This window comes from Perognathus longimembris, chromosome 3 (assembly GCF_023159225.1).
Source record: "Perognathus longimembris pacificus isolate PPM17 chromosome 3, ASM2315922v1, whole genome shotgun sequence".
In the NCBI taxonomy this organism is placed as follows: Eukaryota; Metazoa; Chordata; class Mammalia; order Rodentia; family Heteromyidae; genus Perognathus; species Perognathus longimembris.
In genome coordinates, this window is record NC_063163.1 from 87352727 (window position 1) to 87377544 (window position 24818).

Sequence of the window (24818 nt, forward strand, 5' to 3'; positions counted from 1 at the left end):
AGGCCTGGCTCTCAGTGCAGCGGCCCTCTTGTCTGCTTTGCTGGCACTGACATTCTACAACAAACATGCACATCCCCCAATAAAGTGGCAGCACTAGTAACAATTCTCCATTTATTAAAAAGGGTTGGACATCTTCACAGCCAGGGGCAGCAGGGCCCCACATGGCAGTTTTCACATCCACACCGAGCTTGCATTTAGCCACGGCGCACAGGCCACGGACATTCCCGACAGTGGATGGTGGCAGAGGTATCCAGGGGAGGTGGCACTGCTCCCCTGAGATGCGGAACACAGCACACCATTTGATTGGTATGGTGGTGGATCATCCCAAACTGCTGGGTTTCTTCACAATACAGAGTTCATGTCCAGGAGCAGGGTGTGTGCGGGAACAGAGGACAAGGCGAGCGGCCTTGCCCAGTGTCAGCTGTGTCCCTGGACAGCGGCCAGCTGGCAGTGTGCCATAGACCCGGCCCTGGCAGCCTCGCAGGTGACAGGCGAAGGCAGGGCTGAAGTTCGCACACGGCCTGGCTAGACAGGTGTGAGCACTGCCCCACCAGGCTGGGCCCTCAAATTGTGCACACAAGCTCCCAAGGGAGGAGGTGCTGTGCTCCTGTGGGGTGAGTTCCTCCTCCAAACCCCTCCAGTGCCCTGTACCCAACACCCACAGCACCAATGCCCCAAGGCCCAGCTGCCTGCGCGCTGGGGGCAGAGCGCATCGTGATCGGAGGTAGCCAGGCCTTTCCTCTACCCCCGCCTGGCCTATGGGCAGTGGAGGCCAGCACCTGAGGGGCACCGGAGTCCTGGCACCGGGTGGATCTAAGGCACAGCACAGGCACCTGCAGGGTGACCGTGCACTGCTTGCATTCCAATCTGCTCAAAACAGTTATTTGCATGTTTTAAAAAGTATCCCTGAATGGTCTTAGATCAAAAAGAGTCCTTTTCCCATAGAAAACAGCTAGCACGGAGTAAAACTCCCAGCGGGCGTCTCCTCACAAAGGCAGGGACGGCGCTGGGCAGGTCCAGCTCACGCTGCCGCCTCACAGGCAGAGGGAGGGAGGCTGCCTGCACCAGGCCCGGCCACGCACACACGCTGCTTTTACAATGGAAACAACTAGCCATGCTCATTAGATAAGCTGTGGCCGGAGACACAATCCTAAATTGGAGTGGCAGAAGATCTCTCCCCAAAGGCGGGAGTTCGCGGACACCGTGGGGCTTGCGTGGGGCCACGCAGCTCTCGGTGCACACCGGGCTTCTACTCACCACTGCCCTACAGTTCTGAGTGGCACGGTGGCTCCCGGCCGGGCGGGCAGGGCCGCGCTCACTGGAGGATGAAGCCCGGCTGGTGCGGAGGCAGGCGTGGTGGGGGCCTCTGCGGAAGGGCGGGGGGGTAGGGTGACACGAGCTGGGCAGAGAAGCCCTGGGGAGCAGGGAGCCCCACACGGGGCGGCAGAGGCGGGCACTGCGGCCCCAGATAGGGAGCAGCAGGGAGCGGCATGGCCGAGCGTCCTGCGGGCGCGGGGGGTGGCGGGGGCAGGCGGCGGGGTGCGGCACCCGGGGGGGCGCTGGCCTCCAGGGCAGTGTAGGGCAGCGGGGTGGTCGGCGTGGGCTCGGGCACCCGGGGCAGGGGCGCCGGGGCCTGTGGAAGCCTCGGCCCCCGCATCACCAGCTCCTGCAGTTTCTCCACCTTCACTCGCCGCATGTGCGCCAGCTTGCGCTGGCTCTGGTAGACGTCAATGAAGGCGTCGAGAGGCAGCTCTCCATCCAGAAACTTCTCAGCCATGTTCTGAAAGAGGCCAGGAGTGCAGGGGGCAGGTGAGGCCCTGCAGGCTCCACTCAGTCCAGAGAGTGGCAGGGCATGGTCGGACTGCCCCACTAATGGTGCCGGGGCGCGAGCCTCTGCCACCGCCTCAAGGGAGCCTCGCCTGGCTGGCCAAGGGAACAACACAAGCAGGGGACACTAGGCTCATCCACTGCAACCACGGGACAACTGGCAGCAGCTTGAAGGTTGAGCGTTCTACCCGCCCCACCCGCCCTCTCCACTAAGCATTCCTCTGGCTGTTTCCTGTGGGTGCTGACCGCAGGACCCTTCTAGGTCCATCTGAGTCCCAAGGCCTAAGGCCTTGTCAGCAGCAGCCTATCCTTTGCACCACACCGCCTGCCCTGCCCTCTCACCTCCCATCTCCGGCGGGGCTCACACTGTGCATTTAGCTGGCCATGTCCACCGGATGATGGACTGAGACCACAGATGGTCACGTGCCACAGGGCCAGAGGCTGGCACTGCCCCTGGCTGCACGCTGCCCCCACGGCTCTGCACCTTCCCGGGCTACGAGCCAGAACACCTGCTTGCACGCAGGCTTGTGTGCCCAAGAGGTGCCACCCTGGGGCCATGGAGACAGCCTGGTCCTGGAGGGACAGGGCCCACTGGGGCGCTGCACCATGGCTCATGGGCCTTACCTCAGTGTCTTCCTCAATCTTGGCCCCTTCTGCTTGAAGAAGTGCCAAGAGAGTCTCCAAGGAAGCGCTACTGGACTGCTGATCTGCAAGAGGCAAGATGCATGGTCCATGAGGCACCCTTACCCAGAACCTTCCATCCCCATCAGACATGCGCTCGCGCGTGTGTGTGTGTGTCTCATCAGACATGCCCTCACGTGTGTGTGTGTGTGTGTGTGTGTGTGTACACATGCGCACTCACGCGCGAGTCCTGAGGCCTAAACTCGGCTTGGCTGTCCCTGAGCTCTTCTGCTCAAGGCTATCACTCTACCACTTGAACCATAGCTCCACTTCTGGCTTTTTGCTACTAGTCAGCCAGAGCCTCAGACTTTCCTGCCTGGACTGCCTCTGAACCACGATCCTCAGATCTCCTGAGTAGCCACTGGTGCCCATCATGTACTTACTTTTGAGTGATAACTTACATCAAGTGTATACACCTGAAGTAGAAAACTCCAATTCTTCCACATGGGAGAACTGAAGTCCCTGCCATTGCCACCACCCCACATAGATGAAGCCAGAGGCCGTTTGCAAAGGGCTCCACAGTGCCCACTGCCAGCCCGCGGCCAAAGTGCACCTCTAACAGCACCCCAAGCCCTGCGTAGCTCTGAGGCCTCGACCTGGCTGGTGCCCCGGCATGGCTTCTCTGTGACCTTTGCGATTCACTCCTCAGGCTGTGGGGGCACTGAAAGGGGACCCAGCACCCCCGCAGACACCGCAGTGGACTGCACCAACAGGCTGACCTCACGAATGGAGGTGACTCTCAACCCCATTTCTCTTATCTAAACCTCCTTCAGAGCTCTCAAAAGCACTTTGGATCCTGCACAATATTCAAGTGCTACATCTCTTCACAAAGCCTAGAAATGAGAGTGTGCCATTAAAACAATATGTTCTGTGATGAGCCGCTTCCCACATTAACTCTGAGGGCCAAACACAGGGAAAACATTTGTTGAATGTCATAATTCAGAACACTGCCTTTTTGCTATGCTATTTGGAAAAGGTGGAGCCCTGAACTTATAAAACATTTCTTTTCTAAACAGGCAACATAATTTGCAATGATCTTTCCCTCCACTCTTCACCCTTAAAAAGTTACCCAGTTTGGTCTTCTTTATCTGGTAAGCTTCAAAGAGAACCTGGAGCTCCTGGTACTTCTGGGTCAGGCAGGCTTTCCGAGTGTCCAGCTGGGGCTGGTACAGAAGGTTTTCTTCGGCCAGGCTCCGGTTGCTGGCGAGCGTCATTTCCTTGTTGAGCTGAACAGTCTGTGTCTGCAAGACACCACAGGATGGTGAGATGAGGAGCAATCCGGGCAGGGGCAAGTCCAGGGGCCACGCCCTCCCGTGGCCATGCCCCTCCCGTTGCCTGTTCCATCTGGCTGGCCCCCAGGCTGGCACCACAGCCTACTGAGACCAATGCCCTTTGGATTTCTCTTTTGGACGCTGTTTCCCATTCATAAAGAGCAAGGCCAGGCCAGCTTCCTTTCCAACATGTTTCCAGGACGAGCTTTGTCCTGGGAGCCCACAGAGCTTTCACTCAATGCCGGGCTGTGACTTGAATTCTTTACTATGGCCACTGTGCTTGCAAAAGTGTGTGTCTGTAAAGGCACCGGGCAGAGTGAGCGCCTGCTGCTTTTATCGGAGACGGAGGGACAGCTGGCAGCATGTCGTCGCAGGCTTCAGAATCAGGCTTAGCTCAGACCAGCCGGCCTGGGAGAGAGCCTGGGGACAAATGGTGTTTGCAGTGACCTGCTTCTATCCCGACCACCACCAGCTCTGCCCGACCGCGTCCCCTTCCTGCGGGAGGCATGTATGGAGGGTTGAGGAGGTGAAAGACGGAACTTGGCTGAAAAATCAACACACTCAAAGCAACCTAGTTCCCTTTTCATGCACCCGTGCCCTGTTTCTGCTACCGCAGTCCACCAGGCAACATCACCCTTCGTGGTGTTCTGTACAGTCGCCTTCGGGCCTCACAGACACTCTGCCCATTGTCTCCCTCGCCTCCTGCCACTCCATACCCTGGTACTCTCCTCACCTCCTCTCCCCACCATTCCCTTGTGTAGTGTCGTGCACACACATGCATACACACACAGGAAAAAACACACAAAGGAAAACGTTCTTGGACCATAGCCTCAATCAGGAGACTCTGAACCACCCAGCTGTGTGACCTGTGACTCCCCGAGACAGACAGCGAGGCCCATGGCCCAGGTGCTCTGGGTGGGCAGCTGGAGTGACAAGTGGGCACAGCGCACGCGCGAGGCTCCTCTCTACTGCTCGGCAAGCACTGGAGGGACGAGCCTAACCTGGCTTTCTGGTGGCTGGTGGCTCAGGTCCTGTCCCTGCCCTCGCCATCTGCCCAGCTGCTCACGGCCCTTAGCGGGCTTTCAGTGAGGCCTTGCCTAACTAAGTTTTTCCTGCAATTGTTAAGCCACTTAAGAGAACAAACAAAAATAAGCACTGTACAGTGGAAAGGAGCTTGGTACATTCTTATCAAATGAAACGTGTAACTACTCCAGGACCTGGAAATTATCCCTGGCCATTTTTCCCAAAGAAATTAATCTTTTCTTTTTTGCCAGTCCTGGAGCTTGAACTTAGGGCCTAAGCACTGTCTCTGGCTTCTTTTTGCTCAAGGCTAAGCACTCTACCCCTTGAGCCACAGTGCCACTTCTGGCTTCTTTTATATATGTGGTGCTAAGGAATCAAACCCAAGGCTTCATGTATACTAGGTAAGCACTTTACCACTAGGCCATAGTCCCAGCCCCAAAGAAATTAGTCTTATAGGACATAACAACTTGTACATAAGCCAGGCACTGGTAGCTCACACTTGAAATCCTAGCTACTCAGGAGACAAGATCTGAGGATCACAGTTCAAAGCCACCTCAGTCAGGAAAGTCTGTGAGACTCTTGTCTCAAATGAACCACAAAAAAAGCCAAAAGTGGAGTTGTGACTCAAGTGGTAGAGCACTAGCCTTGTACACAAAGTTCAGGGGCAGTGCCCAGGCCCTGGTTCAAGTCCCAGGACTGGCCCCAAACCCCACACCACACCAACAACAACACACAAGGCAATGCTTCTGTCTATACGCACGCTGCGCCAGTATAAAGGGACTGCTGCTGCTCTCTGCTCCGTAAGGCCCCCTCACCCTTCTCAGGCCTGAGAATATATGAGCCTGGGGGCTCGTCTGCTCTTCCTTCAACCCTGACCTGGCTGTCTTCTACATGGTCACCACCCCTGTCTCACACACACACACACACACACACACACACACACACACTTCTTGAGGCAGTGACAATTCTGAGCCTTTCTGGTCACTGTCCTCCCTAGCAGAATGCATGCTGCGTAGCAGGTGGCCCACATGACAGTCAGGAAGACCCAAAACAAGTCACCGAGGCCAGGTCTGATAAAAAGGACGGTAACAGGTCTGGGATGTGCAGAGCTTGCCTGGCATGCATAAGGCGCTGGACTCAACACACAGTACAGCAAAGATATGAAAAATAAGGCGAATAACAAAAGGTGAGCTGTGTTTGTCAAGGAATGAGTGGTTCAACCCTAAGGATGCCTGAGACAGCATCTCTGCAGGGGTGTGGGGATCACACACTAGAATTTTGTGTAATTCAAAAAACCCCACAGTTTCCCCAAAAAGTTTTAAGCAAAGAGGGCACAGTAAGTGCAGGGCCTCCCAAGGTGACCCCAGGAAGGGCACTGGGATTCTAGCACAGGGTTAGATATAACTCTAAGCAAGGTAGAGGGGGCAGCTGTGTAAAATCCCAGTGCCCACAGCTGCATGTGTAGCTCAAGGGCAGAGCCTTGCTCAACATGTGTGTGGCCCCAGGCTCTATCCCCAGTACCTCAACTCAACAAACAACCCCGGCTCTATCCCCAGTACCTCAACTCAACAAACAACCCCGGCTCTATCCCCAGTACCTCAACTCAACAAACAACCCCGGCTCTATCCCCAGTACCTCAACTCAACAAACAACCCCGGCTCTATCCCCAGTACCTCAACTCAACAAACAACCCCGGCTCTATCCCCAGTACCTCAACTCAACAAACAACTCCGGCTCTATCTTCATTACCTCAACTCAACAACCTCTGGGTTCTATCCCCAGTACCTCCTCCCTGTGCGCTCAACCCTCTTGGGAAGGGCCCAAGTAAGGACAATTTCCAGCAAACACATAACTGGAATCCACGGCTTGGGTTTAGTGAGGTGGCAGCTGGATGTGAGTGACGGGAGCGCAGGGAGCCAACACAAGCCTGGAGATGGAGAAGACACTGTGACCACACGCCCTGCTTGCAGACCTCAGCCCTGCAGGTTGAATTCCTCACTGAGCTGAGTAGGAACACAAACCCCAAAGGCTGGCACTGATGGCCTTGGAGCACACGACTTACTCAAAGTGTGTTTGCGGGCTGGGAATATGGCCTAGTGGCAAGAGAGCTTGCCTCCTATACATGAAGCCCTGGGTTCAACTCCCCAGCACCACACATATAGAAAACGGCCAGAAGTGGCACTGTGGCTCAAGTGGCAGAGTGCTAACCTTGAGCAAAGAGAAGCCAGGGACAGTGCTCAGGTCCTGAGTCCAAGGCCCAGGACTGGGAAAAAAAAAAAAAAAAAGTGTGTTCGTACCAAGTACAGGAACTGTTTCTATTGCTGCAAATTCACTAAGAGCCTGGCATCTCTGCCTCCTTTTGTGTTTGTCACTGTTCTGAGCTGTTCTCTCCAGCCACCCAGGGCTGATGGATAATATCTTTATGACAAAGGACTCAGACTCTAATGGATAGTGGAGCCTTGCTGGACAGACCACCCCAAATGGGGACCATTACTCGTAATGGGCAGGCTCCATAGTTAACTTTCTCAGCCATATTTCTTTCCTAATATACTTCTGGTTGCCAGGACTGGTGGCTCACGCCTGTAATTCTAGCTCCTCAGGAAGCTGAGATCTGAGGATCATGGTTCCATGTCAGCCAGGGCAGAAAGTTCATGAGACTCTTATCTCAAATTAAGCATCAGAAAACCAGAAGTGGTGCTGTGACTCAAAGTGGAACAGTGCTAGCCTTGAATGGGGTGGGGGGAGCTGAGAGACAGTGCTCAGGCCCTGATTTCAAGCCAGGTGACTGACAAAAAAAAAGAGAGAGAAACTGCCTATCACTTTTCCTATGTTGCATGAATCCCACTCTTGCTAGACTCCGAGACCTAGGGTGATCTGCTGCACTGATTTTCTGGTAAGTTCCACTGTCAACTACATCTACATAAAAAAATCTTCTAAGTCAGGTCCAAATGGCTTGTCCTGTCAGTAAGTGTGGTCAAGCAGGAGCACAGGAAGCATGGCTAAAACCAAACACCAACCCGCCTATAAAACCATCACCTGCGGCACAGGAGGCCCAGACCAAGCTCTCCGCAGTGACAACAATGGTTGTCCAGCTGGTCAATTTTTTACATCCTCTGGGCAGATGTTTCTGGGGAAATGAATACAGTGCCGGTGAATTCTAAGTGGCCATCGGCACAGACGCATGGCCCCGGGAGGGTGGGGGGGCCAGGCCCAGGCCTGTGGGGGCTTTGGAGCTCTGAAGTGCACGGACTGGGGCAGCCCTGGGACCAGCTGCTCTGCATTCGCTGGAGAAAATGACAATGGCCTCACTATCTCCTCTCTGCTGCTCCTACCCAGGAGGAAACTCAGCCGGCTGGTATGCAAAGCCAGGGCCCGTGCGGGGACCCCTTGCAACCAACAGCAGGACCACCGGACTCATCCTTCAGACCAGGGCCAGCAATGTCTGCAAACAAACATGCACAGCAAGTGTGACAATGCTCCCCGAAGTTTGCTGTGCTCGCGGAAACATCAAGACTTAGAAAGCACTGGAGGAGGGCTGTGGTAGAGTGCTTGCCTAGCATGCATGAAGCCCTGGGTTCGATTCCTCAACACCACATAAACAGAAAAGGCCAGAAGTGGCCCTGTGGCTCAAGTGGAAGAGTGCTAGCCTTGAGCAAAAAGAAGCCAGGGACAGTGCTCAGGCCCTGAGTTCAAGCCCCAGGTCTGACAAAAAAAAAAAAAAAGCGTGGGAGAAAAAGACACCAGGTCCTCATGACAGGCGCAGAGCCACAGAGAAGTGAAGCACAGAGCTGCACGCTGGCCTCTGCTCTTCCTCAGCATCCTTTTTTAACCATAAAGAAATCTTTTCAGGAAATAATTTCCTCTGTGGTTAACAAACACTTTTATAAATGTACTCAGTTTCACTTCAGTTTCCTTTTCCATCCTAAAGAAAAACAAGACTGGCTAGCAACATTTATTTTGGGCTCTATTTGCATTATTTCTGCCCATTTGTGTGCATAAGCACAAAGAACTCTCTGGGAAGGACACTCACCCAAAATTAGCACAGCAACCCCTTGGTGGGATTTAAAAAAAAAATTTGCTGGTACTGGGACTTGAACTCAGGGCCTGGCACTGTCCCTGAGCGTCTTTTTGTTCAAGGCTAGTGCTCTACCACTTAAGCCACAGCCTCATTTTTGGTCTTTTGTTGTTAATTGGAGATGAGAATTGCACAGGCTTTCTTGCTTGGGCTGGCTTTGGACTGCAATTCTCAGATCTCAGCCTCTCGAGTAGCCAGAATTATAGGCATGAGCCACTGGTGCCTCACTTGCTTGAGGACTTTTGTAGAAAATAAGCTCACTAAGGAAGAAAGAAAACAGATATAAAAACTCCCCTCTGCGCATCCTGTAGTGCATCCTGAGAGGCAGCTGGACCTGTGGACCAGGGCTTGGGTGATGGCTGGAGGTTCCTGTGACTAGTGCCAAACCAGCTACTACTCCAACGTGAACACCCTCAGCCGTCACAGGAACTGTGCCTCGCTAATCTAAAACACAAGGCAGACAAACATGTTCACGTTCCCAAACTACATCTTCATGGAAAAACACGCTGTGGGTCCCCTTCAAACCACAATGCAATCTTCATAAGAAGTGGAATTACACAATGATGTGAGCAACTTAAACAAGTGAATGGAAAGTCCTCATAGCACTGGAGGTCTATTCAATGCTCAAACTCCCGTGGATGCTGCAGGCCTGGCCGAGCCACCTCAGGTGAACGGAGGAATGCTGCAAGGCTTATCACAAGCGATCCACCACATCACTTCACAAGGGAACATTCTGCTGGACCACAAACCAAAGCTCTGGGCTGAGCAAGGAAGACCTCTCCCCCACTTTGCACATGCCAATTCCTTAGCCTCCCTCCTCCTGACCAAATCTTAGCAATTGCTCTGAGCTGCCTTGGAAAGGCCCCAAAGCTACAGCCTCGCTTCTGGGTGCTCCCGGGGGCCCTCTTTTGTCAGCGTAGAATTCACATGGCTTAGAGAGGCAGCCACAGTGGAGGAAGCCAGGCTAAGGAGACTACCTACCACTACCCCCAAAAGCCACAGGCACCTTGATATCACTCTGGGTCTTTCCTACTGGGACAAACCTAACACTGCTGAAATCTTCATCTGTCCTCCAGAGCCCCTCTTGGTCCTGCCCATGCCTCCCAGGGTGGCTGGCTGATCTAAGCTGATGACTTACAGGAGCTTCTCTTCCTTCGGCTCTGCTTGGACCTAGCAGTGGGGATGGAGGAGAGAACACTGGGGAGGGGGAGGTCTCCTTGGAGCCCCCACTCTCGGAGTGGTGGCAGACAGGCAGCCTAGCCTCTGAGTACCTTCCCTCAGACCTGCCCTCTGGAGAAGCCTCAACCCTCCTTGTCAGATCTGGTTCTGCAGAATCTCCACAATCAAGTCCCAGCTGACATTGGGCTCACTCCACACTGGATGAGGTCGGAGAGCTTTGTCTTATTCCGGCCCTCCGGCTCAGAACCAAGTATAGCACCCAGACTGCCACAGGCTTGGTTACACAGCTCAATTTCATCCCAAGAAGCCAGCTTTTTCTCTGGCAGTCTGGGGGGTGTGAATTCTGGGCCTCACAGGTGCTAGGCTGGAGCAACACCGCAAAGTCCTGTTTCCACTTGTTATTTTCAAGCTGGGGCGGGTCTCCATTCCCACCCCGGTGCATCACTGGGCTGCTCCACAACCCACCTGCCTCCTGCTCCTGGGGAGCATCCCGCTCCTTCTGGAGGTGGTCTTTTTTTTTTTTTGCCAGTCCTGGGGCTTGGACTCAGGGCCTGAGCACTGTCCTTGGCTTCTTTTTGCTCAAGGCTAGCACTCTACCACTTGAGCCACAGCGCTACTTCTGGCCATTTTCTGTATATGTGGTGCTGGGGAATCGAACCCAGGGCCTCATGTATAGGAGGCAGGCACTCTTGCCACTAGGCCATATCCCCAGCCCCTGGAGGTGGTCTTTGTGTGATCCTCCTGATCTCAGTCCCCCACATAGCTAGGATTATAGGTGTGAGCCACCAACCCCTGGCCCACCTGAGACCATAAAGGCCAGGGCCCAGGCCATGATCAGCGGGCTATTGCTTAAATCTTGCTAAGCACTTTCGCACGTCAGCTTCTTTGTATATGTGTGTACACGTACACGTACACACACACACACACACAATTAATTTTGCTGGTCATGGGGCTTGAACTCAGGGCCTGGACACTGTCCCTGAGCCCTCTGTGCTCATGGCTATCTCTCTACCACTTGAGCCAGAGCACCACTTATGGCTTTTTGGAGTAGTTTATTGGAGGTAAGAGTCTCACAAGGACTTTTTTGCCTGAGCTGGCTCAGAACCTCAATCCTCAGATCTCAGCCTAAGTAGCTAGGATTACAGGCGTCAGCCACAAGCCCCCAGTGAATGTTTAATTTTAAACAGTGACATGCCAGATGGATGTTAATTATTATACACACAACCAGCCAGTGACTGGAAAGCCACAGGCCCTTTTGGTTCAAGTGCAATAATTAGCTGTAGCTCATTCTGACTATTCTTTTATTCAGCTCTTCACCTGGGCTGGATAGACAGGTGCTCTACCTTTGTACCACACCTCCAGTCTTTTTCCACACTGGCTATGGTTGAGATAAGTCTCACTTCTGCCTGGACTTGATCTCCTTTCTTCTTCTTTTTTTTTTTTTTTGCCAGTCCTAGGCCTTGGACTCAGGGCCTGAGCACTGTCCCTGGCTTCTTTTTGCTCAAGGCTAGCACTCTGCCACTTGAGTCACAGCGCCACTTCTGGCCATTTTCTGTATATGTGGTGCTGGGGAATCGAACCCAGGGCTTCAAGTATACAAGGCAAGCGCTCTTGCCACTAGGCCATATCCCCAGCCCTCTTTTTTTTTTTTTTCATATCTTATTTGAGTTTTCATCTAAGTTCTTCTTTTTTTTTTTTTTTTTTTTTGCTCAAGGCTAGCACTCTTCCACTTGAGCCACAGCGCCACTTCTGGCCATTTTCTATATATATGTGGTGCTGGGGAATTGAACCCAGGGCTTCATGTATATGAGGCAAGCACTCTGCCACTAGACCATATTCCCAGCCCCCCCCCACTTTTTTTTCCTGGTGTCAATCCTGGGGCTTGAACTCAGCACCTGGGCACAGTCCCTGAGGGTTTTCTTTTTGCGCAAAGCTAGTGCTCTATCAATTGAGACAGCTCCAATTCCAGCTTTTGTTTTTGGTGGTAACTGGAAATAAGAATCTCATGGGCTTTCCTAAAGCCCTGGCTGGCTTCAAACTGTGATCCTCAGATCTCAGCCTTCTGAGTAGCTAGAAATACAGGCGTGAGTCACTAGCACTCAGCCTATTTTTTTTTACCTTTTAGAAATCAACTTTTGGAAAGCTTAGTGCTCAAGCAATCCCCCAAAAGGACGACTGTTTGCTCACAGGTCTGAATAACTAAAAGTCATCTGGACCTTTTGGTGTGTTTCACTCTATTGCAACCAAGTTTTCTGATGCTTACACTGCCCATCTCAGCCCATAGAGATCCTCTGGCTGGCCCTGAAGGCAGGCGTCACGGTTGTCTTCCTGTCCAGCACCACACACAGTGCTGTAGTCTTGCCCACTTACACCTACACGGCTGGCCCTTCTCAAAGAACAATGGCATTTTGTGGTGGGAAACCCATTTTGATTTTGATCCTCTCCAGAAAATTAAACTCAAAGTTACTCATTTTACAAAGATGAAGAAACTAAGCTATTATACAATCGCCTAGGGTAGTGTAGTATTACCCAGTATTAAGACCACAAATACTACAGATGTACAACTCAGGTGATAAAAGGCTGGGTCTACTCAGCACACTAATTGCATCTCCTCTTTGCTGTAACAGACTCATCTCACCAATTAATGTCACCAAAGCCACGAGTGATTTGAGTTCAGCTTCACATTGAAGACTAGCTTAAAAAAAAAAATCCTTCATTTAAAAAGAGCTTTCACACCTGGCACTGGTGGCTCAGGCTTACAATCCTAGCTACCAGGAGGCTGAGATCTGAGGACTGTGGTTCAAAGCCAGCCTGAGCAGGAAAGTCCATGAGACTCTATCTCCAATTAACCACCAACAAACCAGAAGTGGCATTGTGTCTCAAAGTGGTAGAGCACTACCCTTGAGCAAAAGTGCTCAAGGACAGCACCCAAGGCCTCGAGTTCAAGCCTCACGACAAAAAAAAAAAAAAAGAGCAGGCGCTAGTGGCTCATGCCTATAATCTTACTCAGGAGGCTGAGATCTGAGGATCACAGTTCAAAGTCAGGAAAGCCCATGAAACTCTAATTAATCACCAAAAAGCCATGGCTCACACGGCAGAGGGCTATCCTTGAACATAAAAGCTCAGGGACAGCTCCTCAGCCCCGAGTTCACGGCCTGAGGACTGGCACCAAGAAAAAGAAAATGTAAGCCTCACAAAGAGGGACGTCAGCTGTGTCCTGCTGAACTTGGGTCTGCAGAGCACCTGGAACCTGACCTCCACACCCCCAGAGGCTTGCTGCAAACACAACCGTGGGGCTCACTTCAAATCCTCTTGCAGTATTCCTGGGGCGGGGAAAGCCAGCTGCGTGGCTGGACTGCTTAGCATGGTAACAAAATTAAAGATCTGAAAGGACAAAAATACAGTGAATACTATTAACCATAGAATATCATGAGACTGTCCTGAAGTACAACTCTTCTGGGGTTGCAAGCACTCACCGCCCTGCCGCAGCCCACGCGGGAAGGAAACTCGTGGCTACTTATCAGAAGTTCTACCACACCACCCACTTGGTAAGCAGAACATATTACTTCCATCCAGTAAATTAATACAAATGGCTTATTTTTCATTAGAGACGTCAAATCCTTGTTGAGACAAAACTTGCTTCTCTGAGAAGCACGGAGCCAACCTGTGTCTAACCCAGAGGGTCACTTAAATACTGGGGACAACAGAAACACATGGCTGGGTTCAAACAGTAATAGCCTTGCTGGCCACTGGTAGCCCCGAGGCTGAGATCTGAAGTTCAAGGCCAGCCCAGGCAGGAAAGTCTGTGAGACTCCTATCTCCAATTAGAAAAGTGGAAGTGGAGCTGTGGCTCAAAGTGGTAGAGTACAGGAAGGAAGGAAGGAAGGAAGGAAGGAAGGAAGGAAGGAAGGAAGGAAGGAAGGAAGGAAGGAAGGAAGGAAGGAAGGGAGGGAGGGAGGGAGGGAGGGAGGGAGGGACAAGGAAGGGCATAGTCACCCTATGGAAGAAATATAGGAGTGCCAGGGACCCCCGTTTTGACAGAGGTCAAGTTCTCGCAGGCACAACTTACCAAGGTGTTTTTTTTCCTAGATAGACGTATTTCCTCATAATCACAGGAAGAACAAAGTAACTCTTCTCTACTTCTTGAACTAGTTGGATAATGGTATGAATGGACAACAGGAAATACATTAACGGTTTTAATCTCTAACTGGGACACATTATGAAATGTTCCTTTGCTACGAAACCTGTGGCTGGGGGAGGGGGGCGGGAGGAAGGAAGATCAGAACACAGGCTGCCCACCCACCCTAGATCACAGGTGTGGGTCCCAGCTGAGGCTGACTGAATCAGGAACTCTGCTGGTGAGCCTGCAGACCTCGACCCCACACAGCCTGAGAACAGTCAGCTGCCAGCGAACCAGCACATATGCCAATAAGCATCTTTAAACAAAATTCGCCTAGTTTTTCATCTCAGAGAAGGGGCTTAAGGTCTGCTAGCTTTCTTTTTCCAACAGACCACATCTCTCTTCCATGTGGAATGAGAACTAAAGACCCTAGACAAGCAACATGGCAGCAGGATCTGGAATTTTCCTTTTCCTAAGCCAGTCCACACACAACTCACCAACAATGAACCACACAAGTGCATCAATTTATGTTCTCTTTCTAAAGCACTTCAGACAAGTCTACATTTTTCACAGAAAACCTCTTCTCATTCATGGTTCATCAGTTGCTAAGGTATTTACTGAGATTGGAAAATTATTCAACAAATAAGAGTGAAAAGGTCTGAGGGCAAAGACACATGGCTTGTGAAAGTGTGGGAACGCAGAACAGAGCAGAAATGCCACTGGGCAGCTCCCCACAGCCACAGGGCAGGAACCCGCCAGTCACTATCACTTTGTTTGGGTTTGTTTGAGATAGGTCTCCAACCCCTGCCTCCCATGTAGCTGGGACTACAGATGTGCCAAAATTACTCAAGACACCTCCTTCAGAAGAAGAAGCTGAGTTCATAACTTCTACGGTATTTTAAAAATCAAGACCATCCCTTCCATCTCACCCCTTTCCCCAAAGAAAGCAGTCCCTTAATAGGTGTTGGTGCCAGTGGCTCAGATCTACAATCCCCACCATTAAAATGAGGACAAAATCTGAAGATTAAGGTCGGAGGCCAGCCCACTCAGACAAATCTGCGAGTCTTGTCTCAAATTAACCAACAGAAAGACAGAAGTGGAGGTATGGCTCAAGTAGTAGAGCACCAGTATTGAGGGGGAAAACAAAACAAAACAAAACATGAAGCAAGTGGCACTTCTACTCTGGAGGCTAAGATCTGAGGATCACAGTTCAAAGCCAGCCTGGGCAAGAAAGTCTATGAGTCTTATCTCCAATAAATGACCAGAAAACCAGAAGTGGCACTGTGGATCCAAGTGGCAGAGTGCTAGCCTTGAACCAAAGAACTCAGGGACAGCATCCAGGCCCTGAGTTCAAGCCCCATGACCAACAACAAAATGGTTCCCAGGGACCCAGTCCCTATGATTCCCCACCAAAGAATTCTGGGATGTAGCAGGTTTGATAGACTGCATGCATGCGCATGTGCCCTGCAGAATTTTGCCTTGTACTGTAAGTACAGTTAAGAAAGAAACAGAGCAGGGCAAAAAAAACCCTCATTAACTGCCAAGGAACCTCATGAATCAATCTCCACCATCATGCACAGAATTAGGGCTCAGAAGGAAACACTACCTCAAATCCAATGGCAAACTAGTATTAGGGAACAGTCAACATTAAACCTAACTTTTCTAGTATTCAGATTTTGTTTTAAACACTGTTTTTAATGGCTCATTTCTCAGTTTTTCTGCAGTTTTTTTTTAACTTTTGTCTCCTCTTTTACTGTCATGCATTTCTTTTTTTTTTTTTTTTTTTTTTGCCAGTCCTAGGTCGTGAACTCAGGGCCTGAGCACTGTCCCTGGCTTCTTTTTTGCTCAAGGCTAGCACTCTGCCACTTGAGCCACAGCGCCACTTCTGGCCATTTTCTGTATATGTGGTGCTGAGGAATCGAACCCAGGGCCTCATGTATACGAGGCAAGCACTCTTGCCACTAGGCCATATTCCCAGCCCTGTCATGCATTTCTTATTTCTTCTTTGGCAGTACAGGGATTTAAACACAGGCTCTTGTGCTTATTAGGTAGATGTTCCACCACCTAAGTCATGGCCCAAGTCTGTTATCCTTCCTTCCTTCCTTCCTTCCTTCCTTCCTTCCTTCCTTCCTTCCTTCCTTCCTTCCTTCCTTCCTCTCTCAGGGCCTGGGCACTGTCCCTGAGCTTTTTTGCTCAAGGCTAGCACTCTACTACTTGGAGCCATAGGGCCACTCTAGTTTCCTGTGGCTCACTGAAGATAAGAATCTCATGGACTTTCCTGCCTGAGCTGGCTTTGAACCTCTATCTCCAGATCTCAGCCTCCTGAGTAGCTAGGACTACAGGTATGAGCTACCAAGGCTGGCCACATTTATTCTTCATGATGTTACAGGCTCTACTAGTTTTTCCCTATGTCCTTTCACCATGTTCCACTTAGTGATATATACACCAAGCGTATTGCTATTCAAACTGAACAAAGCCAGACTCAGCGGGCAGTGCTGTGAGTCCCACCTATGCCCTCGAAGTCTAACCTATCAATCAGCCTCCTCTCAATCCATCCTCCCCCTGGCTGCCAGAATCTACAGGATGCAAATGGCCTAAATCCCCCAGAGGCTCCCTGCCTAGAGGCTGAGGCCCAAGCTCTCACCCACTGTAGCAGCTGAGGCCATCTGGTCCCTGCCTGTCTCCCCGGGCCTCGTGCTCCTTCGTCCTGCACTGGCGTTCCAGCAACGTTGGGAACTCTGTGACACGTCCCCTGCTTCTCTCAGGGCCTTGCTCTCTCTGCCATCTCCAAGCCCCAGAGGCCTACGGCTCCCTAGTCACCTGGAGAACTCCCTCATTCTCTGAATCACAGCTGTGAGTCACTAGCTGTCTCCTCCCTGCCACCCCCCACACCCCAAAGGCTTGCTCGTTCTCCCTCCAGAAGGAGGGAGATTACACACAATGTTTGTGTAATCAGCCTCAGTGTATCTGCATGATCCTAAAACGCTAGGCTGAGGGTGGAGCACTGGGTAGGGCACTAGCCTGGCATGTGCCACACACTGGGTTCCATTTCCAGCAGCCTCCACTTTAAAAAAAGAAAGAAAGGTATGAAATAGGTGGGCTTCATATCCCCAAAGGGGTCCATATCAGGCTCTTGAGAATGGCTGGGTAAATGAGTGAGCTTCCTTGATTCAGCTGTGTGCGCATGAGTGGAAACTGCTGTCCGGGGACAAACCTTAATTAGCACTCCCTATGCCCCCAGCCCCCTAGGCACTAGACTACACTCGTGACTACAACTGCACCTTGCCCTTTGTTACCCCTGGAAGTAACAAAAGGTTTAAAGGAAACAATACTACACTGCTTGAAATATAATTATCCAGCAGGATGTAGCAGCACACACTTGTAATTCCAGTTATCTGGAAGAGAGAAGATTCTAAATTCGAGGCCAACCCGGGCAACATTACCAAGGCCCTATTTCAAAACAAAATACAGAAAGGGCTCCATGCATAGCTCAAGTAGTACAGCCAAGCGGAAGACCTGTGGGCCAATCCCCAGTACTGACCCTCCAAAATAAATAAAGAACTGTAATGAATTATTCAAATATCCACTTTAAAAAAAACAAAGAGGTTGGCGCTGGAGGCTCACACCTGTACTCCTAGCTACTCAGTAGACTGAGACCTGAGGATTGCAGTTCAAAGTCAGCCTTGGGTAGGAAAATCTGTGAGACTCTCATCTTCAATTAACCACCAGAAAACTGGAAGTGGAGCTGTGGCTCAAAGTAGTAGTGCTAGCCTTCAGCAAAGAGCTCAGAAATAGTGCCCAGGCCCTGAGTTCAAGCCCTACAAATGCAAAACAACAACAACAAAAGAGATACGTAGAAGCTGCTACCATGAAAAGCACTGTCTCCTTACTTGGGCCCACAAATTCACTCATGAGAAAGATTCGACGTCCCTGCCTCCATTGTAGACCTGCTTTTGAAAGCCCTAAGTCACCTCCTTGCAACCAATCATGTTGGAATCCAGGAAAAGACAGGATCTTGGGTACATCTTTCTAAGCAGGGAAGAGGGCACGGTCCCCAAGAGAAGGAAGTGCAGAGCTCCTGACAGACCACCGTCCAAACCCTGACCAAACTGCTCTCCAAATAACAAACCTCCAGAGCCGCTCCAACCTAATCAACAGGCCACACTCTGCCTGAGACTGTAATCACTGTGCATGTGTCTCTTATGGCCTGGCCTATTTAAACCCAAAGTTCCCCTCTGACCTGGAGGACTGTTGGGGAAGGGCATAAGTTCATCCTTTGCCGCTTCCCCATAGCCTCTCTTGATTCGGTGTAGGACTCATATGGTTAAACTCAAGGAGTTTGCAGCTGGGGCCCAAAACTCCAGACTCACAACCTGACATTGGATGAACCACAATCCTCACAATTCCATAGAGCCTTTTTGAGTGTTCCCAGGATGCAATCCTGAGAGAGCAAAGCCAAGGACACCTCCCCAGCTCCACTCCCTCTCTGGGAAGAAATTCTACGAACTTCCCTGACCTTTTATCCGTAGGTACAGTTTGGAATCCCAAAACCACCCCGGAATGAAGCTATCCAAATACAACTCATACTTGTGCGTGTCTGTGTGCACAGCTGCGCACTCACACACACGCACACACACAAAGTGCTTTTTCTGGGGTTTGAACTCAGGGCCTGGGTGCTGTCCCAGAGCTTTTGTGTTCAAGGCTAGCACTCTACCACTTGAGCCACAAGTCACTTCCTGTTTTCTGGTGGTTAATTGGAGATAAAGAGTCTCATGGATTTTCCTGCCTGGGCTGGTTTTGAACCACAATCTTCAGGTCTCAGACACCTGAATAGCCAGGCTTACAGGCATGAGCCACCAGCGACCGGCTTCCCTAACTACGCCTTAACTGCACTTCACTTCTGCCTCCAGAACACCAGGCCAGAGTACACTCTGCTGCCAGATGAACTTTCCGGAACCCCCCAGCCCTACAGCTTCTCTACACAATGAACCACCATGTAGCTCCTGCTCCATCACCTCACCTCACTATTCTCATTGCTTATCTCCCCCTGCCACACACACACATAAGCAATCCCACTGCCAGGGTAACAAGAAGTCAGTAATCACACAGCCTGTCTCCTGCCTTTCTGTCTCCGTGCCTCTGCTCTTGCTGTCTATTCTGCCTGATCCCCATCCTGTCCATCAGAATCCTACTTAAGTATTTCTCTAATACCTAACTCAAGATAGTGGCTAGAGCAAGGCAACCATGGCTCACATCTATAATCCTAGCTACTCAGAAGGTTGAGATCTGAGAACTATAACTCCAAGCCAGCCCAAGCAGACAAATCCGAGACAAACTCCTACCTTCAATTAACTAGCAAAAAGCCAGAAATGAAAGCACAGTTCAGGTGGTAGAGTGCCCAGATGTAGTGGAAAAGTTGAGTAAGACATAAGTTCAAGTACCAGTACTAGCCAAAAAAGTTAGTGGCTCATGTAATCCTAGTTACTCAGGAAGCTGAGATCTGAGGATTGCAGTTCAAAGCCAGCCTGAGCAGGAAAGTGTGCAACTCTAATCTCCAATTAACTAGCAAAAAGCCAGAAGTAAAACTATGGCTCAAGGGGGTAGAGTGCTAACCTTAAGCAAAAAAAAAAAAAAAGACAAAAGACAAAACAATATCCACAGGGACAATGCCCAGGCCGAGTTCAAGCCCCAGAACTAAGGGGAGGGGGCGCAGGGCGGGGGCGGGGGGGGGGAAGCAAGCTGCTACATTTCAATGAGCACTCTTAGGACTGGCCATAGCTTTGCAGTTTCACATACAAATCACAGCCAACCAACTTAAAAAACAACAACAAAAAACTTCTTCCAGTCTAAAACTTTTTACCTTCCACAAGGCAGTCTGTCTCTGAGACCCGCAGCACTTCCAGTTGACACAGATCCAGAACATGGACCTTATGAAGCAAGCACTTTCTCAGAAAGCATGCCAGGAGAAGTGACCCCAGGGGTCAGGCTCCTTGCCTAGCCCCCTAAGCGACAGTTCCTTTTAAGGGAGTATGGGCCCAGCTGATGGAGCTAATGTGAACAGATAGAGACATATTCCACTGCCACATAAAAATAACTTTACATAAAAATAAAACTGAGTGGGTGTCAGTGATACATGCCTGGAATCCAGGCATTTGAGAGTATGAGGCAGAAAGATCAAAAGTTCAAGGACAGCCTGGGCTACATAATACGCCCCCTGCCATCTCAAAACACATAATATAGATAGCCAGGTATGGGGCTCACACCTGTTATCCTAGCTACTCAGGAGGCTGAGATCTGATGATTACTGTTTGAAGCCAGCCCAGACAGGAAGGTCTATGAGACCCATCTCCAATTAACTACAAAAACCCGAATGTGGACCTGTGGCTCAAGTAGTAGCCTGCTAGCCTTGAGTGAAAAAGCTCAGGGACAGAGAGCCTTGAATTCAAGCCTCAGGACTGATACATACATACACACAAATCCATAATATATGGAAACCTGCATGCATGGAGAGTGAGATCACTGAGGATGTAAGAACAGGAGAAAGGGGAAAAGAGAACACACAGACGGCAGCACCAACACTCACACGTTACAATTACAATAATGGAGTCAAGCACTGGAGGAAGCTGAGGCCGGGTGAGAAGAGAAAGCCTTCAAAACCCAGCCACACTTCACAGCCACCACAAAACATCCCCTCCGGCTGCAAGAACCATTACTCTACAATTTAAGACACTTCCTTCTGCCAGTTAAAAGAAAGGAACTCTCAGCTGACTATGCTGTGCAAGGGCGATTCCAGTAGCCTCCCTTCCCAGAAGACTCTGGAATACAGCAAAGCTACATGTTGCCTAGGCTCTTGGAAAATCAAAATGTACTTAAAATTTTGAAATGAGACCCTGTTCAGGCTATCGTGGTATTAACGACTAGCAGTAATCTCCCAGAGAGCTATACAAGATCATTATTAATGGCCAGATTCTGCATGGCGCACTAAGACACAGGTTGTTCAGTATTTAACACTCACACCTGACCCATTCACACCAGTAAACCGGCAGACAATGCTCAGAGAGGTAAAGTGACCTGCCTGCAATCACACAGCTCAGAGCAGCTGAGTGCAGTCCTAGCTGATGATGCTGAGGCCTGAAAGTCTTTTAATGCCCTATCATGAATACTTCATTGGGACTGAACAAGACAGTTCACAAAATAGTTTCTTCTGTCTCAAAAACCATCCCCAAATAAACCAATGCGAGACACTGCCAAGTGAGTGGAACTCCATGAGCCACAGGGTGGTTCTGGCTTCCTTCTTCCCTTAGAAACACACCGCGCATAACCCGGGCAACCGGATCGGCAAAGCTGACCCTGGTGAGGTGAGCTGCCCAAGGCACTTGGGTTTTCAAGTTGTTTCCTGGTTTTAGAAGCACTCCACCCAGAAGAACAAACTACAGTTGAGTAAGTGAAGTTGCATTATGTGCTGTGATCCAGCAGTCCATCAGTCCTCTGTTTCTGTGGGGTAGTCAGGTATGAAGGTCATGTCTGCTCAAACATAAAGAAAACTCCTGCTAGAGTAACTTGCCTCTTTAAATAACTCCCTCCAAGTTCTTCGGGGGGCCCAAGTTCTTCGGTGAGGCAAATCGTGTGACCGTAACCACCGTGCAGTTTATTAATGTTCCACCAGCAGATCTGAAGCCATCCACTGACACGCAGCAATGCACAGTAGCAGCAGCAGCAGCCGCACAGCAAAGTAACTTGTGGCAGGCTTTTGCGTTAGCACATATCCCTAACACTTTGTTCTCTGGGTAGAAAGACACCCTTCTGTCACCAACAACAGATCTCCAAGCAACCAAAAGGCAGGGGAATGAAGCAAAGGCTTCCTTTCTTTGCAGTCATGAAACTCATTCAGTCCAAAAAGATGGCCCCTGTCACTTTTTATTCTCTAAAATAGAAAATGCCACATGGAGACCATAAATGGGGCAACGTGCATCTCGGAGCACTGCTCTGTGTGCCAAGTTACAAAGCCCAGAATACAAGGGGTGTATTAATGGAAAGACTGATACCATCTTACTACAGAGGCCTCTCTGTAGCTCCAGACAATGATCTGTTGAGGGTTTTCCAGGGATTTCAAATGTGCAACCTCCATACAAGCCCTGCTTTAAGGGGCCTCAGTGTCGAACAATCCCTCTTGGGAAAGAAAGCCAAGAGCCCCCACATCAGCTTCTGGGGTGAGAAACTGTTAGGGGGAGGGCAAAAGGGGAGGGGGAAAGGGAGCTGGGCCAGCCTGGATCTATCTGCCCAGAGGCCTAGAGCCATCGGATTCGACTTTCACAGAGTCCCAATGGGTTGGGAGAAAAGAGAGGAAGCAAGTGCACACAGCAAATGGCAAACACACCAGGGTGAAGTCAGCCAAGTCAGAGAGGAAAAGAACCACAATCAGGGCGGGCACATGCCTTCTAGGGGCTGGGCTGGCCCCTATCCACGGAAGAGGGAAGGAGGTGTCAGCCCCCATTCTATCTTCACCCAAAAACAGCTCCAGACACCCACAGGGGTCCGACACTGGGGCAAATCCTGCCATTCTAGAATTCCCACATTCCCTTCTTCCAGGAAGGGGGTGCAAAGGGAATTCTGCTGCCACCCACTCTGGGGCACCAATGCACAGACCAAGCGAGGAAGGCCCTGAAAGAGCTCCGCTGTGGCCTCCGGCAAGCCAAAGCACACAGATCAGAAAATCATACTTCATTGAGAGCTGGGGTCTCAAACTTTGTGGACCCCTGAACACCTCTCTCAAAACCCCCTGTCCTAGACTCAATTGCAGACTCTTGGTGCCCCTCAATACACTTTGGAAATTTCAACCTCTCCTAAGAGGTCTGGCTAGTTCACGCTGCCCCCCAAAACCTATTCTCACACCCACAGTGTCTGCCTCCATCCCCCAGCACTTCCAGACTTTTCCCTTCGAAGCTCCCCAATTCCTGCCAAGATCTAGCCTTGGACCCAACTACGATTCCCCTCTCGCCCTTCCAACCCTACTTCGGGTCCTCAAATTCCTCCCCCACCCATCAATCATGACCCTCTAGTCCCCGATTACCTATGGGTTTCAATCCCAGCCTCGGGTCTCAGCCCCCAGGCTCTCACTCTAGGATCACTGACCGCGGGTTTCACCACCCCAGGCTCACCCTGGAACCCCAGTCTTGGGTCTCAGCACCCCCAGGCTCATCCTAGGACTCCCACCCTCAGGTCTCAGCCCCCGAGGCTCACCCCGGGACCCCCCGGCATTGGGTCTGTTCCCCAGGCTCACCCTAGGACCACCGACCTCGGGTCTCAATATCCCCCGGCTCACCCTGGGACCCCCCGGCCTCGGGTCTCAGCACCCCAGGCTCACCCTAGGACCCCCGGCCTCGGGTCTCAGCACCCCAGGCTCACCCTAGGACCCCCGGCCTCGGGTCTCAGCACCCCAGGCTCACCCTAGGACCCCCGGCCTCTGGTATCAGCCCCCCAAGCTCACCCTAGGACCCCCGGCCTCGAGTCTCAGCCCCCAGGCTCACCCTAGGACCCCTGGCCTCGAATCTCAGTACCCCCAGGCTCACCCTAGGAACCTCCGGGCTCGGGTCTCAGCCCCCCAGGCTCACCCTAGAACCCCGGGCCTCGGGTCTCAGCCCCCCAGGCTCACCCTAGAACCCCGGGCCTCGGGTCTCAGCCCCCCAGGCTCACCCTAGGACCCCCGGCCTCGGACCTCAGCCCCACAGGCTCACCCTAGGACCCCGGGCCTCGGGTCTCAGCACCCCCAAGGGCCCCAGTCAGCTCCCCGAGCCGTCTCAGAACCCCTTTCCCGCCTCCGTCCTCGCCCCCCTCTGGTCCGAGCGCGCGTCGCGGCCCCCGGGTCCCCTCCCCGGCCGACCCCGCCGTCCGCGGAGCGCGCGGCCCGCGCCCCTCACCTCCTCCATCTTCTGCACCATGTCCGCCAGCTGCCCCTCGTCCTCCAGCAGCTCATTGAGCTGCACCAGCGACAGCCCGGCGAACCGGGCTTCGCTCCCGGCGCCCGCCATCCCCGCGTCTCCACCGCCGCCGATCCAGCGCCGGGCTCCGCCGACCGGAAGCTCCGCCCTCGGCCCCGCCCCCGCGGGGGGGCACGTGACGCCAGTCCTGGGGCGTGACGTCATCGGCGCGCCGCCGCGAGCGGACGTGACGCAGCGGCCGCGAGCCAGGCGGGCGGCGGTCCGGAACCCGTGTCCCGGCTCCCCGGGGCCCCCCGGGGACCCCGAGAAGGGGCCAGGGGTCTTCGGAGGGGCTGGGGACGCTCCAGACGAGGCCATGACGTCACTGCGGGCCGCCGTGATGTCAACAGAGCCCTGTCCCTGAGAGGCAAAGAAGAAAGCCCGCCGCGGGAAGGGAGTTAACACAGCCTCTGCGCCCCGCTGAGCCCGGCGACCCCCAGGCAACAAGTCTGGATGTCATTTGGCTCCTCAGAATTGTGGGGTTGCCAAGACGTGTGCAGCCGGAAAGGACCCGGGCCTCCAACATGGAGCTACAGACAGACAGGGGACACAACCAAACACGTAAAATGGCTGCACGCATTGGGAGCGCTCAAAGAAGGACCTAAGACCTTAAAGAGCTAACCCTTCCGAGACGGCAGCATCCAAAGAGATCTGAAGAATGAGAA

General features: G+C 51.9%; 2 protein-coding genes and 1 long non-coding RNA gene across 3 annotated transcripts in view; 1 reads left to right on the forward strand and 2 right to left on the reverse strand.

Annotated features, from left to right (window-relative positions):
- Positions 1 to 6018, forward strand: part of Hip1r (huntingtin interacting protein 1 related) — a 31789-nt gene extending 25771 nt beyond the window's left edge. Inside the window, exon 33 of the transcript XR_007210475.1 lies at positions 6008 to 6018. The gene's annotated coding sequence lies outside the window, so the exon portion shown is untranslated. The remainder of the gene's footprint in view (positions 1 to 6007) is intronic.
- On the reverse strand, positions 98 to 24240 carry Vps37b (VPS37B subunit of ESCRT-I). The gene is made up of 4 exons (XM_048343054.1): positions 24094 to 24240; positions 3578 to 3749; positions 2452 to 2534; positions 98 to 1780 (listed from the first exon to the last, which is right to left on the reverse strand). Exons 1-4 carry the CDS (start codon positions 24202 to 24204, stop codon positions 1316 to 1318), a joined length of 831 nt encoding a protein of 276 aa, XP_048199011.1. The 5' UTR covers positions 24205 to 24240; the 3' UTR covers positions 98 to 1315.
- On the reverse strand, positions 6008 to 6694 carry LOC125349184. The gene is made up of 3 exons (XR_007210477.1): positions 6588 to 6694; positions 6476 to 6513; positions 6008 to 6310 (listed from the first exon to the last, which is right to left on the reverse strand). It is a non-coding gene; the product is annotated as an uncharacterized LOC125349184 (long non-coding RNA).
- Positions 24241 to 24818: the final 578 nt, after the last annotated feature.

Bases quoted from the DNA above. Each gene is read 5' to 3' on its own strand.
- Vps37b (XM_048343054.1), bottom strand. From the start codon at position 24,204: ATGGCGGGCGCCGGGAGCGAAGCCCGGTTCGCCGGGCTGTCGCTGGTG. The intron at 2,535-3,577 runs GTAACTTTTTAA...TGCCTCTTGCAG, and splicing joins GATAAAGAAGACCAAACTGG to ATCAGCAGTCCAGTAGCGCT. The intron at 1,781-2,451 runs GTAAGGCCCATG...GGCCTCTTTCAG, and splicing joins AGATTGAGGAAGACACTGAG to AACATGGCTGAGAAGTTTCT.